The sequence below is a fragment of the Lagenorhynchus albirostris genome, chromosome 3, assembly GCF_949774975.1.
Source record: "Lagenorhynchus albirostris chromosome 3, mLagAlb1.1, whole genome shotgun sequence".
Classification (NCBI taxonomy): domain Eukaryota; kingdom Metazoa; phylum Chordata; class Mammalia; order Artiodactyla; family Delphinidae; genus Lagenorhynchus; species Lagenorhynchus albirostris.
In genome coordinates, this window is record NC_083097.1 from 160555964 (window position 1) to 160572223 (window position 16260).

Below are 16260 nucleotides of genomic sequence, written 5' to 3' on the forward strand. Positions count from 1 at the left end.
CTCTTCAGCTTCAAGGCTGGTATTTGAACCACCTTTGCTCAGTGGGCCCAGCTGAGGCTGGGGTCCTCCCAGGAGCCTCCCCCTGACTGGGGCTGTTGTGGCCTGTTGCTCTGTTCTGTTGCAGGCGGGGCCCTTGCATTTGTCAGCCCGAGCTTGACGGTGCACAAGACCTCCTCAGCTGTGGACCGCCAGCGGGAGTACCTCCTGGACATGATCCCGCCACGCTCCATCCCCCAGTCGGCCACGTGGAAATAGTGCGAGCCGGGCCCAGTGGAGAACAGGCTCCCTCCTCCCTCCCACCTGGCCCCACCACCCTCCACTCGGGAAGACACCCTGCTGCCCGAGAGGGCGAGTAAGCGCCGGCCGTGCTGCGGAAGTGAGAGTTCCGATCTTGGCTGCAAAGTCTCATCGACGTGGGGGGACCACTTCACAGGTGGACCAGGATTATTACTGGGGACCTTTCCCATGGGCTTTCTTCCTTTCTTTGCCTTTAGTTTGCCCAACACCAGCAGAAAAGCGGACCTTGGGGGCTGGTTCTGCTCCTCGCCCTCTCCTTCGGCCCCCTGAAGGGCACATGGATGGCTCACCCTAGACACTGTGACACGCTCGGGCAATGGCGCCCGGGGCTTCTGAAGTTGAGTGGAGCATTCTGTTTTGTTTTTGCTTTTCCCTCTGTCTTAGCCTCCTAATCTTTGACTGCCTTCCTTCATGGCAATCTCTAGGTTGACAGATTTTTTTAAATCACCTCACGATGATGGAGTTTAATGTAAACCGTGCAGACCTTCCCTGCCAAGCACGGCCCCCATGCCCTGGAGGGTGGGCCTCTGACCACCCAGCCCTTGCTCCAGCAGAAGGCCTCTGCTGCTGCTCGTCCCAGAGACCCCCGACCTTCCACACTTAAGCAGAAGAACAAACTGCAACCCGGACCCAGCCAGAGAGCCCGGGATCCTGGAAGCTGAGAACCGTCAACAGAGTAGGGAGGAGAGAATCGGCAGCAACATCCAGAGCCTGAGCGGGAAGTTGGAGGGGCTGGCTGTTGTGTTTTTTTGTTGTGGTGGTTTATTTTATTAAATCCTTTTCTTTTCCTACTTACTTTGATGGACAACATCCTAAGCCCTGGCCTGTGCTTCTGTCAGGTGTGTCTGGGTGGGGAGGCGCCCCTGCACCCCCACCCCAGACTTCAGGGTTCATGTTTGGGTCTAGTTTAGAACCTTCCCTTAAAGCAGGGCCATGCTGCCAGGGTTTGCCTTCAGACTTTTTTTTTTTTTTTAAGCCCCCCCCCTAGAGTCTACAGAAATGTCTTACAAAGGATCAGGTCTGCTTTTAGTTGTGTTGTGTTTTGGTTTCTCCCACTCCTTAAAAATCGGTCCATGAGGAAAGGCAGAAGCTGTTGTGTGTGTGCTGCACATGGGCCAGCTCTGTGCAGGTGTGAGGGTGTCATGTGTATGTGCACACGCGTGTGTAGATGGGGTATGCTGCTCCTCACTTCAGCCCCAGCCCTGGTTTTACTATCCATGCAGTTAGGGACTTAATTTAAAATCCTTATTTTGTAGGGCCACCTTCTTCGAATACACTGCTGCAACATTCTAATAAAGGCTCATTTAACCGCCGCCGCGCCCCCCCCCATGTTGTGTGACTATCAGTGTTTAGAGGACATTTTTGACATGCCGTAGAACTAGTTTTCCAAAGCATTCTAATTTTTTGTTGTGTAAAATCCTAAATTTTTCATTGATTTTTGAGTACATAATGTAGATGGGCTGAAGGAGGGGAGGGCAGGAGAAGGGTGGCTTTCATTCCAAGATCCAGGGATTTGGGGGAAAGGGGAAATTGACCTTCAGGAGGGGTGGGGGAGCGGGGAAGGGTGTGTTTTTACACCAAAAAATCAAGAGTATGCAAGCATTTCTATTCCTCTCATTTTTCTGTGTGCCTGGCAAATAAATACCTGTCTTATACTACTCTGAGCTGTTAGCTCTCTCTGTTCAATGACATGGGCCAAATTTTCCAAATCCTCCAAGAAGGAGTGCCCGCTGGCCTCCCCTGCAAACTGACCTCAGTCCTATGCAGCAACTCAGGCGTCTGGGCCAAGGTCACCTCTGCACTGGGGGTGCACCATCGTTGTTGCACCCCCGCGGGGGCTGACTGGGTCTGTGACTCCAGGGCTCAAACTGAGCCACTTGCATTGGCCCCGAGCCCCGTCCCCATCAGAACCTCACTCTCCACTATGCTCAGGAACCACCTCTCCTCACCTCACCTGGCCAGACTTCTCCAGGCTGTTGAATAGGCCTCGTGAGTTCAGTACAAACTGACCACCACAGGCGGAGGATGGGATGGCCGGGCCCTGACCCTGTCTCTGCCTCCTGCAGCCCAGCATTTGCAGGAACATTCCCATAGTAGGACATACTGTGACATAAATGTAGCTTTTTAAAAGGGGGTCAAGAACGTGAGATGCCTTAATCTTTATTCATTTCTACTGTCTCAAAACTTCTATCTCCCCCCTTTTTTCCTTTAATTTCCCCTTTGCAGTGTAACTTCTATAAGCCTCAAGTGCATGGTTCTGTGATGAAATTTATAATGTCGCAAGAAAAGGCATTAAATACCTCTCTGAATACGGGAAGGATATTAACATTAAGGGTATTCTCCAAGCCCCAAAGCCCACGCCTCAAAATTGGCTACAGTTCTGGGAGTTTGTAGGCTGAGAGGATCTGGTTCCCAGGAGAACCAGAGAATGTGGGAGCCTCCAGTCCCAAATGACAATTGTAACTGCCCGGGAATCTGTGACAGGAACCCCCGATGGCAACTGGAAACTATTCAAAACGTCAGCTGTTCTGTGGACTCGGGTGTGGGGTTCACCAAGCTCACTTCCCCATCTGAAGTGGCTGCCTGTGTGGGCCCGAGTGTGCACGTGGATGCTCTCACAGATAACTGTGCGTCCACTTGGAGCTGCCCACGGCTCTGGCCATCCTGACCATGTCATGGGGACTCCAGTCCTCAGTGTCCCATGTGTACTGTTGGGACCCACACCTTTGACAAGGTCAACAGTGGCCTCTCCTCGGGAGGCGGGGAGTGGGGGCCGGGGGTGGGGCAGGGCGCGGCTCTGGTCCTGTCTGTACTATAAGATCTTCAGGAAGCAAAAGCTCACTCCAGTGCAGAGGGAATGAAAGAGGCGACAGTACACCCCTGCTGCATCCTGTGGCTCCTGTGTCCCACAAATCACTCTCCTGTGGGCGGAGAGACACGGGGAGGAGTTTTCTATATAAATAATACATTATCATCACAGGGGTGTAAATAATGGGAAAGACAGTCCTTGCTGCTCTGCCATAGGGTTTTTCTTTGATGCCTAGTTATGCTGCACATGGCGTTTGCCTAAAGAACTTGGACTGAGCTTTTTTTTTTCTTAAAGGACAGCTAAAGTTTTATAATCCTTAACAAAGAAAAGTATAATAGTCACACTAGTGTAGGGTATTTGGGAGGTGGTTTGTTTTGGTTGGGGGGAGGAGATTGTCACTTGTATTTATTGTGACTCTAAGTCTTTGATAATAAATGTTTAAAAAAATAATCTCCCACCAAACCGGAACAGAAGTTCCAGTAAACAAAGACGCTGGAATCAATGGCTATACATTGTGTCATGAGGAAGTTTTAGAATCTGAAGGACAATAAAGAAATGGATGATGTGTTGGCTGTATTTTTTTTTCGTCCCCTCAGCCCTGGTATCCCACGTTTTTGTCGCGGCTTTGGGGCAGCTTGGAAACTTGGGAAGGGACAGCAGGGTGCTTGGTTGACGGGGAGGCAAAGGAAAGGAGAGGACACCTGCTTCTTGGGCTTCTTTCAGGCCTCACTTGTCATGGGTATTTAGTCTTCCCCTAACTGGGTTCCGCACCCTTGCTTCTGGGCCTCCATTTCCACCAGAACCTGGGGCTTTGTGGCCCGTTTACCCACAGCGCTGGGGGAGTGCAGTGAGAATGTAGTGGGTTTTGCCCATCGGCCTGGCTCCTAGCCATCACCAGCCTCCACCCCAGAGTGGTGGGCTTTTCTGGATTGGCACGGCATTGGGTGTCTGCTGCAGGACATGATGTGCTTAGATTCTAAGCACAGAGGGTGGGAGCCACCCGGCTGGCTCCGAAATGAACAATTTCTGGTGAAAATTTGTTTTCAGAGGTTGACACACTTTCAAAATTTTATTCACAAAAATGAGACTTGTAAGCACTTTGGTGAATTCCAATGTGCAGTAAATGTCACCCTGTTTTCCTAGGTGCTTTTATTTACTTATATGTTTTTTCTCTTCTTTTCTTTTTTTGCGGTACGCGGGCCTCTCACTGCTGTGGCCTCTCCCGCCGCGGAGCACAGGCTCCGGATGCGCAGGCCCAGCGGCCACGGCCCACGAGCCCAGCCGCTCCGCGGCACGTGGGATCCTCCCAGACCGGGGCACGAACCCGCGTCCCCTGCATCGGCAGGCAGACTCTCAACCACTGCACCACCAGGGAAGCCCTACTTATATATTTTGCTGTTTCTTGTTATTGGGGCATCTCTGCCTCCAGCCTTCCCCGTGGCCATGACTAGCCTGGGCAAGGCATAGAACTGGTACAAGACATGACTGAAATTAAACGCAACCCTGTCCTCCACCCGTGACACATAATGACTGGTGCCCCACACCCCGACACTGGCTGAGAGAAGCCCGCTTCCGGGGTTCCACGGCCAGCCTTCAAGTGAGTCTTTGCTGGATTAGGCACAAGCTCCTCCGTGGACAGAGGGCAAGTCTCATGCATCTTATCCAGCTAACAAATGGGACACCAGCCCTGGTCCCTGAGACCTTGTCCCCTCTGAACTGAGTTGTGGGTGTGGCCATGAGGCAGGAGGACCCCAGGCCCATTGCTTACACAGATCAATCAGTGGACAGAAAAAGGCATGTGCCATGCCCCAGGCATTGGGATCACACCTTGAGACAAGGGTGAGGAGGGAAAGAATGGGGTATCACGGGAGGTGACCTTTTTAGGCCAAGTCTCGCGTGAAGGGAGGGGAAAAGTGGTGCAGGGAATGGGAGCAGCTTGTGCAAAGCCTCAGAGGTGAGACCAAGCAGGTTGAGGACAAAGGAGAGTAGTGTGGCTGGACCTTAGGGGCAAGGGGAGAAGGATGTGGCTTTTATTGAGTGAGCAAGTCATTTCCCCTTTTTAGCCTGTTTCTTCCTCTGCAAAATGAGGGGGTTGGGGCCACAGCCTATTTGAAGGGAGTGAGGGGAGAGGTGGCACACAATCCCCAGGACACCTGAGAGCCACGGAGGGTGAGGGAGCAAGGGGTGGGGCATGGTCAGACCCATAAATGACCACCCTCCTCAGGTACTGTGGGGCTCTGGTGGAGGCAGGTAGGAAGGGCCTAGGGAGGTGTTTCCCATACACCCCAAATGACAACAGCCACTGTCACCAAACCCAGTAACCTCATCACAGGCAAAATAACCCCCAAGCTCCCCCAGGCCCTGTGGGGTCCCTCTCCAGATACCAGACACACACCTTTTACCTCTCCACCTCCTTTCCCCCTCCATTCCAGCTACAGGAGTCCCTAGCATTACTCAAACACACCAGCTCCATCTTGTCTTGGGAACACTTGGAACACTCCTTTTGCTGTTTCCAGTGTTTGATTCCTTCCCGGCTCAGCTCAAATGGCGTTCCCTTCAGTCCCTCCTTGCTCACCCCCACCTGGCATTTAGCAACAACTTACAATTATTTTATTTTCACGCCATTCTTTTATTTTACTTTTCACTTGCTCCCTTCACTGACAGCAGGGATGAATCCAAGCCATTTGGCTGAGTCCCAGAGCCTGGCACACAGCAGGCGCTCAAAAAAAATGCATGAATGAACAGAGTAAAGAATGAACCCTCAGACAAATGCCCCACCCTCGACTCTTCCCCGAAGCTCTTAACCCTCACCAAAGAAGGGACCCTCACTAAGGAGAGCTTCCACCACCTCCCCACCCCACTTCAGACATATCTAGGTGCAAATCCTGGCTGTTCTTGGGCAAGTGATACCGGTGTGGGCATCAATTTTCTCTTTTGCAAATGCTGTTTCTGTAGGGACAGGCGACCCCCGCCCCTTGCTGTACCATCCTTAAACACCAGAAGGGTGCTGGGGTTCTTGCTCCCTAGTCCAGCACCTCCATTCCCAGGAGCATTACGACGCCGGGGACGACTCAAAGCCCCTTCGAGTCTGCCCAAGATGGGGAGCCCGAAAGGTCTGGGTTCGAATCCTTCCAACTCCCTTTTCAGACCTGTAGCAAGAACCTCTACAAACCTTTCTCTAAAATGGGGCGCCCGCGCCTGCCTTCTCCCAGGGAGCGATCCCCTCCCCCCAGCTCCGTAAAAGGGGGCGTCGCTAGAGCCAGGTGCGAGAAAGAGCGAGTTTATTCCAAGTTCCAAGGGGGGCAGCGCCTGGAGCGCGCCGTCCCTCACCGGCATGCGCGGCTGGCTGTGGACAGACGCCCTCCGCGCGCGTCCGCTCGCCAGCAGCTTCTCCAAGCAGCCACTGCCGGCCGCGTAGCGGTCGCTCATTCCGCACGGGGGCAACGTTTCCCTCTCCTCTCGTCCTGCCCCTTCCCGGGGGCCTTCCCTCGGGGAACCGAGGAAGCTTCTTCTCTTGGGATCGTGGCGGAGGAGCTGCATTCCAAACGGGGTCGACTGCCGCCCACGGCGTCGAAGTGGCAAAGAGGAAAGGGCGGGTGCGCAGTGTCGCGCGGCGGCTTCGCGGAACTCCGGAAGCGCGCTTCTTGCGCGTGCGCTGCGCTTGCGCAGTGCTCGGGGCGGCAGGAATGGTGGGAGCCCCGGCTTCTAGCCGGAGTCCTCCGAACGCAGCCAGCAGTTGCGCGCTACTTGGCTCGCGGAGGGCCTGGCCGTCGGGCTGAACTGCAGCAACTCGGCTATTAGGGCCTTGCAGTGCTCAGACAGCTCGAGGCCATCGGGGTAGAGAACGCCGCGCTTCTGACGCCGGGGCAGGCCGGCGATGTCGGAGTCGTCGAAGGGCATACACCCGGTGACCATGACGTAGAGCACAACACCCAGGCTCCATATGTCGTACTTCTTGGGGTCGTAGGGGATGCCGAGGAGTACCTCGGGCGACGCGTAGGCGGCCGAGCCGCAGTAGGTGGTGCTCAGGTCGGGGTAGCCATGCGCCTGACGGCCGAAGCCGAAGTCAGTGAGCTTGACGCGGCGTTCATCAGGGCTCAGCAGCACGTTTTCGCACTTGAGGTCGCGGTGCACCAGGTGGTGGTCGTGCAGGTAGCGCACAGCACCGGCAATCTGCCCGAAGAGGTCGCGTGCCTGCCCCCCGGGGATGCGCCCGTTTCGCTGCACGGCCTGCAGTAGGTCGGTGGCGGCCGCCTCCATCACGATGTACAGCTTCCCGTTGCACACCTCGATGAACTCGAAGACGTGCACGATGTGCGGGTGCCGCACGCCCCGAAGGATGGACAACTCGCGTGGCAGGAACTTGTTGACGAAGTCTGGCGGCGCGCGCCGCCGGTCCACCACCTTGATGGCCACCGGGCCCTTGTATTTCTTGGACGTGGCCACCTTCACCTTGGAGTAACTGCCCTCGCCTATCGTGCGGCCCAGTTTATAGCCGAGTTCGCTCAGAAGCTTGTCGCCCGACATGGTGGCGCCTGAAGCGCGTGGGGAGCAGGAGGCGGCTGCTGTCGGTGGGCAGCCGGACTCCTATCTCGGGCCTAACCCATGGCACTTGGCACCTGCACACCCCCACCCCCATGTGCCCACTCCCGGGCCCCCACCGCCGCGGTGCCCTTTATTGCCTAGGTAACAATTTCTGCCTTGTGAAGTGAACGCGGGCGTCACCCCGCCTCGGGGTGGGGCCCCAGACCCCGCCCCGTGGTGCCCCCCAAGGCCCTAGCTAGGGCTTTGTGACTCATGATCACGCTGAATGGTCCAGTTCCCGATGAGAGGACACTAGCAAGGAGTCCCGACCACCACGGGGAGTGGAATCCGTGCCTGGGATTGGGGCGGCTCCTCATGAGTCCGAATCTGAGTAGCAGCCGTCCCCCAACTTCTGTACTCAGCCCTGACCCTGTGAAGCCCTGGGCTGCCCACAGGGCCCCCCGAGGGGGAGAAAATGGGGAAGAGATCTGAGGGTTTCTAACTGGCCTGCACATCGCCCCAGAGGTAAGGTGAATGGGTGGTCCTTTGGTGCAAGGACCCTGGCGACCGGACGGGCTGCAGGCTTTGACACCGACTAAGCCACGCCCCGTGTGGGAGAAGAGAAAATAAGGACTCTACGGCCGCAGCTGGGGCGTGCAGTCGATCCCGGGCCCAGCTATCCGAGCTCTCTCACGCACTGGGGTAGGTAGGTGCACCGGGGTAGATAGGTGCACCAGCGCCCTAGGTTTCGCAGCCGTGTGCGAGACCGGCGCGGCAGCTTCCGCCACACTCATTATGGCGTTGGCCGCCGTTGCGTAACTTCCTCCCGCGACCGGAAGTGCAGGGTCCTGTAAGTATGGCGGCGTCGAAGGTGAAGCAGGACATGCCCCCGCTGGGGGGCTACGGCCCTATCGACTACAAGCGGAACCTTCCGCGTCGGGGACTGTCGGGTCAGTGTCGCCCTGCGCCGGGATGTCAGGGTCTGGGCCTTCTGGGTGCCTCGGCGGGGTCGGGACGCCGGGGAGTCTAGCGGGCCTCAGTTTCCCTCTCCATATGACGGGAAGCGGAGTTCCAGGATCCCCAACAGCTTCAGTACTAACAATAACGACAACTGCTGCAGTTTGTCGAGCATTTACTAAGCCCTTTGCCTCCTCGGAACAGCCCAAGAGGTCGGTCCCGTTAATTATTCCCATTTTACAATTGATGAAACTGAGGTTAATTTAGCCCGCGCCGCGATCCTTCCGCCACGTTCCAGTTTCACAGGTGGGGAAACTGAGGCCCGAGAGAGGATGCGACCTCCCCACGGGGCCACCCAGAGCAAAGCTGGGGCCGAAACCCGGAATACCGAGGGAATTTAAAAGATGGTCTGAAAAAAAAAAAGAGAAGATGTTCTGTGCAGTGGTTCCTCTCTGGTGGCCCCCAACTTCAGGCTATCCCAGAATTATGTGTTCTTAAAATTGTCCAGGGTTCTAAGTAACGTTTTAAAATTTTTTATTGGGTTTAACACAAAAAAATGTAAGCGAGAAAGTAAAAGGCGCCCATACTCTGCACCCAAGTATAACAGAGAAATACAAAAAATGTAAAACGAGTTAAGAATGAATACTTTGTTGCAAGTCATTGAACTTTACATTTAACCATGCGCATGTTGTGCAAATTATGCCTCAATTAAAAAGCAAAAAAATTCATGGGCATGGTTTCAAAAAAAAAAAGTTATAATTCAGACAGTAGAAAAGTTACTGTCAGGTGAAAACTCAGGTCTTCTCCTGCCCCTTCTTGGCTTTTTTCTAATCCAGAACAAAGGTTGGCAAACTTTTTCCGTAAAGAGCCGGCTAAATAGTTCGTGCTTTCTCTGCCAGATGGTCTTTATCCACTATTGCTGCTTTTTTTTTCAACTTTGCAAACCTAAAAGTGTTCTTAGCCCGAGGGACATACAAAAACAGGTTACAGACTAGATTTGGCACCACATGGGCACTCGACTCTAGACTCATTCCTAGATTCAACAAATATAAAGCAATCTTTGAGTCTCTTCTTGACACCCAGGTCAGTGCACTTCTCGGGTGTGTGACATGAGGTCTTTTATACATGGATAGTTCTGTGACCAGGCTGCAGAAGGACCCTAGCCCTTGGGTCTGCCTGGGCTTCCCACAGTCAGCATCTCTTTCATTTTTAAGTGACAAATGTGGCCCATATCCCGGTCCTCTATCAGTTAATAATACAGCAGTGCCTCCTGTGTGCCTCAGATACCACCAGTTGGGGTTGGGTCTCCCATCACAGCCCTTGACACCAACTTTCATTGCAGCACATACAGACCCACCCCAGTCTTTCCTGGTTGTAGAGGGGTGAGGAATATAAGACCACATTCCTTTCTGGGATGTGGTCTTCGTTTATGTACCTGCATTTAGTAATTGTTAAGTGCATCCGTGGTGCTGGGCTGTGTCCTGAGGAGTTCACTGTTTAGCTGAGGAGACAGACACATCACTCCATAATTTCCCATTACGGTCAGTGCCGAGGCCTAGGATAACTGGGGCTTGCTTTAGCCAGAATGGGCGAAAGGACCTCTCTGAAAAGGATTTCCCCAGGCAGAGGGAACAGTAAATGCAAAGGCCCTACAGTCTGTCTTACACCCTGCCCTTGTCCTCTGTCCTCCAGCCTTATCCACAGCTGCCCTCTCCCAATCAGTCTTGCTCTTGTCAAGGCACTGTGGCCCCAAGCCTGGCACCGACTCCCCTTTTCTCTGCGTGGCCCACTCAGTGCCAACATCCCAGAACATGCCAAGCTGGCTCAGGCCGCCTTTAATCCATGCTGCTACCGAAGTGACTGCTACCCCCACCTTTTCTCTTTATCTCTCACCCCCAGCTCTCCTCTCTCCACTCCCACCTGCACCCAGTGAGTGGCCCTTTCTTTTTTTCTGGTATCTTTAACATTTTTATTGAGATTCACATGCCATACCATACAGTTCACCCATTTCATGTGTACAGATCACCAATTTTGAGTCTATTCACAGGTATGCAACCATCGCCATGATCTAAATTTACAAAATTTTCATCACCCCAAGAAGAAATGCTCTACCCGTTAGCAGTCACTCCACATTCTCTCCCAGCCCCTGACAAGCTAGTGCTTTCTGTCTCTGTGGATTTGCCTCTCATATAAATGGCATCATTCACTCTGTGTCCTTTTTGTGTGACTTCTCAGCACGTTTTTAATGCTTATGTTGTAGTGTTTCAGTGCTTCATTCTTTTTTATGGCTGAATAATACTCTTGTATGGATGGACCACATTTTGTGTGTCCATTTACCACTTGTTGGACATTTGAGTTGTCTCCACCTTTTGGCTGTTACGAACAGTGCTGCTGTGAACATTCCTGTACAGGTTTCTGTGTGAACATATGTTTCCTTTCTCTGAGGTGGAGTGGAATTGCTGGGTCACATGGTAACTCCCTATTTAACATTGTGAGGAACTGCCAGACTATTCCCAAGTTGGCTGTACCATTTTACGTTCCCACCTGCAATGTACGGGAGTTCGAATTTCTCTGCATCTGGACAACACTAATTACTTTCCATTTAAAAAACTTTTAGCCATCCTAGTAGGTGTGAGGTGGTATCTAGTGTGGCTTTGATTTGCATTTCCCTAGGGACTAACGATGTTGAACATCTTTTCATGTGTTTATTGGCCATTTGTATAGCTTCCTTGAAGAAATTTCTGTTCAAATCCTTTATGCATTTTTAATTGGGTGGTTAGTCATTTTATTATTGAGTTTTAAGAGTTCTTTATATATTTTGGATACCATTCCCTTATCAGGTATATGATCTGCAAATACTTTCTTCCAGTCTGTGGGTTGTCTTTTCAGCTCATTGATGGTGTCATTTGCAGCACAAAAGTTTTAAATTTCAACGAAGTCCAGTTCTGTTTTTTCTTTTGTCACTTGTGCTTCTGGTGTCATATCTAAGAAACCATTACCTTATCCAGGGTCACAGAGAATGACTTCTCTGTTTTCTAAGAGTTTTATGTTTTAGCTCTTAGTACATTGAGGTCTTTGATCCATTTTGAGTTAATTTTTGTGTATGGAGGGAGGAAGGAGCACACTTCTTTTGCATGTAGCTATCCAGTGGTCCAATTTGCTGAAAAGACTGTTCTGTCCCCATTGAATTATCTTGGCACCCTCGTCCAAAATCAATTGACCATAAATGTGAGGGTTTATTTCTGGACTCTCAGCTCTGTTCCATCAATGTACATGTCTATCCTTATGCCAGGGCACACTGTCTTGTACACACAGCTGCGTGATAAGTTTGAAGAGTCCTCCAACCTTGTTCTTCTTTTTCAGAATTGTTTCAGCTATTCTGGTCCCTTGCATTTCCATATGAATTTCACGATCTGCTTGTCAATTTCTGTGCGGGGGGGGGGGGGGGGGGGCGGGGGCGGCCGGGAAGGTTGGGATTCTGATGGGGACTGTTGAATCTGTAGCTCAGTTTGGAGAGTGCTGCCATCTGAACAATGTTAAGTTCTGATCCATGAACACAGGATGCGTTTCTATTCATTCAGGTCTTCTTTACACGTGGCCCGCACCCCCTTCTGGGCATGCCCCTCGTTGGCCTCTCCCACCAGACTGGCAGCTCTGGAGGCACAGACACCCCCTGAAGGCCTGGGGCCTCGGCCTCACCACTGTCAATGAGGAATAGATGAGTTAGAGCTGCATCATCTTAAAGGCCACCTTACCTTAGTCTTGGAATTTATCTTACAGATGGGCCCACACATGGGTGCCCAATGTTGAGGGCAAGAGGTCCTCACAAAGACAGTCTCTCAGTCTTTTCCCTGGGGCTGGGTCGGAAGAAGCAGCCCCGGGCCTCTCTGCAGCTGTTGCAAATAACGGGCAGCTCTGATGAAACACTCCCACCCAATGGAAAGAACGTTGAGTGCCCAACACAGGTGGTCAGCCATTGTGGGAGAGCCACGAGTGCACTACGGACCGGTCCTGGGCACTCGGCCCTCTCAGGAGAGGTCCTACTTCTGAGCACAGGAACCAGGGTGCCCTCGCTACCTTGTCCCCCATAACATGGAAGTGCCTTACCGTGAGCTCATGTTTTTAACAGGTTGAACTAAAGGGATTAAAAAATTGAGCCAGTTTTTCATTTATCTCTGGGTCCAACAGAGGTGCCAGAGGAGCCTTGTGCTGGAGACGAGCTGAAGAAGAAAGAGCCCCCACTTTGTCCCCCCACGAGTCCCAGGAAGTGGCTTTACCCACCATTTGCCGGTCCTTTACTGGGTGTTAAATGGAGCTCGGTCTGGCTGAGCTTGTCAATTCATCCCAGCAACCACGACTTCTGTCCAGAGGAGAGACTGAGGCTTGAAAGATGAGGTGGTGCAGGACAAGCCAGCCCCAGCCAGGCCCCAAGCGTCCAGACCTCCCTGAAGACCCCAGCAGGCCCACGGCCTGTCAGTCAGAATTACAGCACAGGTGCCCACGGGTTCTCAGTAAATATTCATTTCAGCCTCTGTCTCCTGGGGTCCCGGGAAGGGGATCCACCCTACTGGGACGGGAGGAAGCAGCACCTGGGAGCCCAGGGGGTGGCTGGGCAGCCCCTGCAGGGCACTGCCTGCCTCCAGCAGCCCCATCCAGCCCCCTGTGGGCAGCACACAGGGAGGTGGCCCAGGCAGCCGGGACCTCCGTGGAGCTGGGACCCAGCATGGATACCGTCCTTCCCCACGGGGACCAGCTGGCTGAAGGGAACCAAACGACCTTCTAGTCAGTGGCGGGGCCAGGGCCACCCAGCCATAAACGTTTAGGCCCTCAGGCCCTCTCATAGTCTCTGCGCGTCCTGTACCTTCCAGGAACCCTGGCATGGGGGCAGAGGTGTAGCAGCCTGGTGCCCCTGCCCGCAGAGTGGGTGAATGGGATAAAGAGTGGGCTGCAGCTGTGGGGGAGGGGGTGTCCAAGGGAGGGGGCCAGTGGACTTTCCACAGAGACAAAAAAAAGTAGTCTGAAAAAATAGGCATTAGAGATGGTACCGGCCATCTCTGGCAGGGGGTTCGTGAGGGCTTTTGCCTTCTCCCTCATTCATGTTACTGGACTGTTTGCACAGTGAGTGGGTTATGCTTCCGGAGAAGAAAGGACAAGGTGGCCTGTCCCATGTGCAGGTGCTGAGCAGCGCCCCCTCTCCCCACAGGCTACAGCATGTTCGCCGTGGGCATCGGGACCTTGCTGTTTGGGTACTGGAGCATGATGAAGTGGAACCGCGAACGCAGGTAGGCCCTGCGCTGGTGAGGATGGGAGGGTGGGGACGTGTGCCTGTGGACTTAGTGTACCTCGGGGCCCCTTGTCAACTCCTCAGGCCTCAGTAGGTGCAGGCCCTGACACAGCAAGTCGATTTCTGGGCTTTACCCTCAAGGAATGACTGACTAGTAAGCAAGAAGCTCGCCGCCAGATGTTTACTGGGTGCCCTTGACCTCCACCACTGGGTACCCGAGGGTCCACGTTAGCATAGCAGACGTGGAGGTGGAAGGACAGGCCCGTGATGCACTCTCTTAGGGGGTTTTTGTCTTTTTGTGGGTGGTGACCGGGCAATGGTGATATAAAGGCTTAAAAAGCAGATCATGCAAGATAGTGGCCGGGCCAGCCGTACAGGGCCTGAGGGACCCAGGTCTGCAACGGCCTTGGTTGGGACTCTTGCCGCCTCTGAGCTTGCCGGACGCCCTGCCACGTGGCTTCTTCTCAGTGGCTCCCAACGAGCTAGGCCCCTCCACCCTCTCCCCCTCTGTGTCCTGTGTCCTTAGCACCCACCTTGAGCTTGCTCACCCCCAGCACAGGCGGTGCTGGAGAAGGCCTAGCAAGTGGAGGGAGCTCAGCATTGTTGAGTGAACTCAGGAGCACCTGGCGGGTGCTGGACGCTAGGGCCGCCACACTGGACAGGCAAGACCAGGCCCAGTCTCCCAGAGGGACCCAGTAGTAACCACGGTGTGTGACTGTGGTGAGGGCAGCAGCCTGGAGCGGGGCTGCTACCCTGGGTCCTGGGGGATGGGGAGGGGGTGGGAGGGTTGAGGTGGGGGCTGAAGTTCACCCAGACCCTTCCTTGTGCTGCTGTGAGATTTCTGGTGATGAGGGGACAGGGCCGGAGGCCATTCCCTGGGCCACATCATTGGGCATCGCTCTCCCCACACCTCCCAGCACAGATGGGGCTGGTGGCTTGGAGATGCCAAAAAGCAGGGAGAAGAAAGGAGCTGCCCATGATTCTTGCTCCCCCACGGCTATCTTGCAGTGAAAGTGATGTGATTTTGTAAAGTCCAGAACCCCATGATGAACGTTCCCCACGGTTCACTGCAGTCATCAGGCCCGGGCTATTTTTAGGATTTAAAAAAAAGTTTTGAGCTGAAAAGAAAGTGTGAAGCCAGCAGTCTTGTGGACTGACGCCGCCTGTGTCAACTGCATGCCCCCCCCATCCCCCGTCTCAGGCTGTCAGTGGGCAGAGCCCACTGCCCAAGCCCTTCCCCCTTGCTTGCCTCTCCCCCAAACCCCTTTCCAGGGTAATGCATGTCCAAGGGCCTCATCATCTGCCCCGCATCCCACCATGGTCTGACCTGAGTGTTGGTTTCGGGGTTTCACAGGCGCCTGCAGATTGAGGACTTCGAGGCCCGCATTGCACTGATGCCTCTGTTGCAGGCAGAGAAGGACCGGAGGTGTGCTGCTGGGGCCAGGGTCGGGAGGTTACAGGTCTGAGTGCTGCAGCCTGCAGCGTGGGATAAGGCCAGAACACACATGGGGACCGACAGCCATGACCTTGTACGTGGCTCCAGGGGATGCCCTCGTCCTTGGAGAGGGCCCCAAACTTGATTTGCAGCAGAGACCCAAGAGAGAATGGAAGGGCTTCTGGAGGAGGGGGCATTGGGGCCGGGCAGGAGGACAGTAAGAGTCTGCCAGTGGAAGAAAGGAAAGAAGAGGGGTCAGCATGCGCAGGGTTGAAAGCTGCAGGAGGTGATGGGGAGGTGGGGCAGGGACACATTTGGCAGGTTTGTTCGGCAGGGGCCCCTCAGGGTGGTCAGGCCTGTCCCCCACCTCCCACCCTGTCCCTGCAGGGTTCTCCAGATGCTTCGGGAGAACTTGGAGGAGGAGGCGATCATCATGAAGGACGTGCCGGATTGGAAGGTGGGTCCTCAGCAGGGAGGGCGGGTGTCTAGGCCGCTGCAGAAACGCAGCCTCCCACAGAAAGCCTGGGGCCGAGGGGTAGTGGGTGTCAAGTGCCAGAAGGGGAAGGCAGTTTTGGGTGTAGGCACAGTGGCTGCCAGGCCTGGTGGGGTCCCAGCAGGCTGCATGGGCCTAAGGGGTTAGCTGCACCACCACCCATACCCTTCTGTCCCCTCAGGTAGGCGAGTCTGTGTTCCACACAACGCGCTGGGTGACCCCCATGATGGGTGAGCTCTACGGGCTGCGCACGAAGGAGGAGATTCTCCGCTCCACCTATGGCTTCAGGTGGTACACGTAGGCACCTGTGCCCTTCAGACCACTGGACCCCTACTCCCTCCCTACCAGGAGAGAATAAACGCTCTGGAGACTGGCCTGCCTGTGTCCTAGGGACTGAGTGATTGGGGGTTGGGGGCTACGGGGTGTCACAGGAGGTGCAGGGACTAAGCAGAAGATGCCAA

The 16260-nt window shown here is 54.2% G+C and overlaps 3 protein-coding genes across 12 annotated transcripts in view; 2 read left to right on the forward strand and 1 right to left on the reverse strand.

Annotated features, from left to right (window-relative positions):
* The window catches only part of GATAD2A (GATA zinc finger domain containing 2A), a 98393-nt gene extending 97305 nt beyond the window's left edge, over positions 1-1088 (forward strand). For 9 of the 10 annotated variants that reach the window (XM_060144874.1, XM_060144872.1, XM_060144880.1 and 6 more), the window contains one exon: positions 125-1088. In XM_060144874.1, the coding sequence (XP_060000857.1) occupies positions 125-255 (131 nt within the window). In that variant the 3' untranslated portion in view covers positions 256-1088. The remainder of the gene's footprint in view (positions 1-124) is intronic. The other variant, XM_060144879.1, reaches the window with a different exon arrangement.
* A 5585-nt stretch (positions 1089-6673) lies between these two features.
* On the reverse strand, positions 6674-8402 carry TSSK6 (testis specific serine kinase 6). Its single transcript, XM_060144885.1, has one exon. The coding sequence runs from the start codon at positions 7631-7633 to the stop codon at positions 6812-6814; it is 822 nt and encodes a 273-aa protein (XP_060000868.1). The 5' UTR covers positions 7634-8402; the 3' UTR covers positions 6674-6811.
* Positions 8403-8441: 39 nt separating this feature from the next.
* On the forward strand, positions 8442-16174 carry NDUFA13 (NADH:ubiquinone oxidoreductase subunit A13). Its single transcript, XM_060144886.1, has 5 exons — positions 8442-8580; positions 13791-13869; positions 15226-15297; positions 15694-15763; positions 15981-16174. The coding sequence occupies exons 1-5, from the start codon at positions 8487-8489 to the stop codon at positions 16098-16100; spliced, it is 435 nt and encodes a 144-aa protein (XP_060000869.1). The 5' UTR covers positions 8442-8486; the 3' UTR covers positions 16101-16174.
* Positions 16175-16260: the final 86 nt, after the last annotated feature.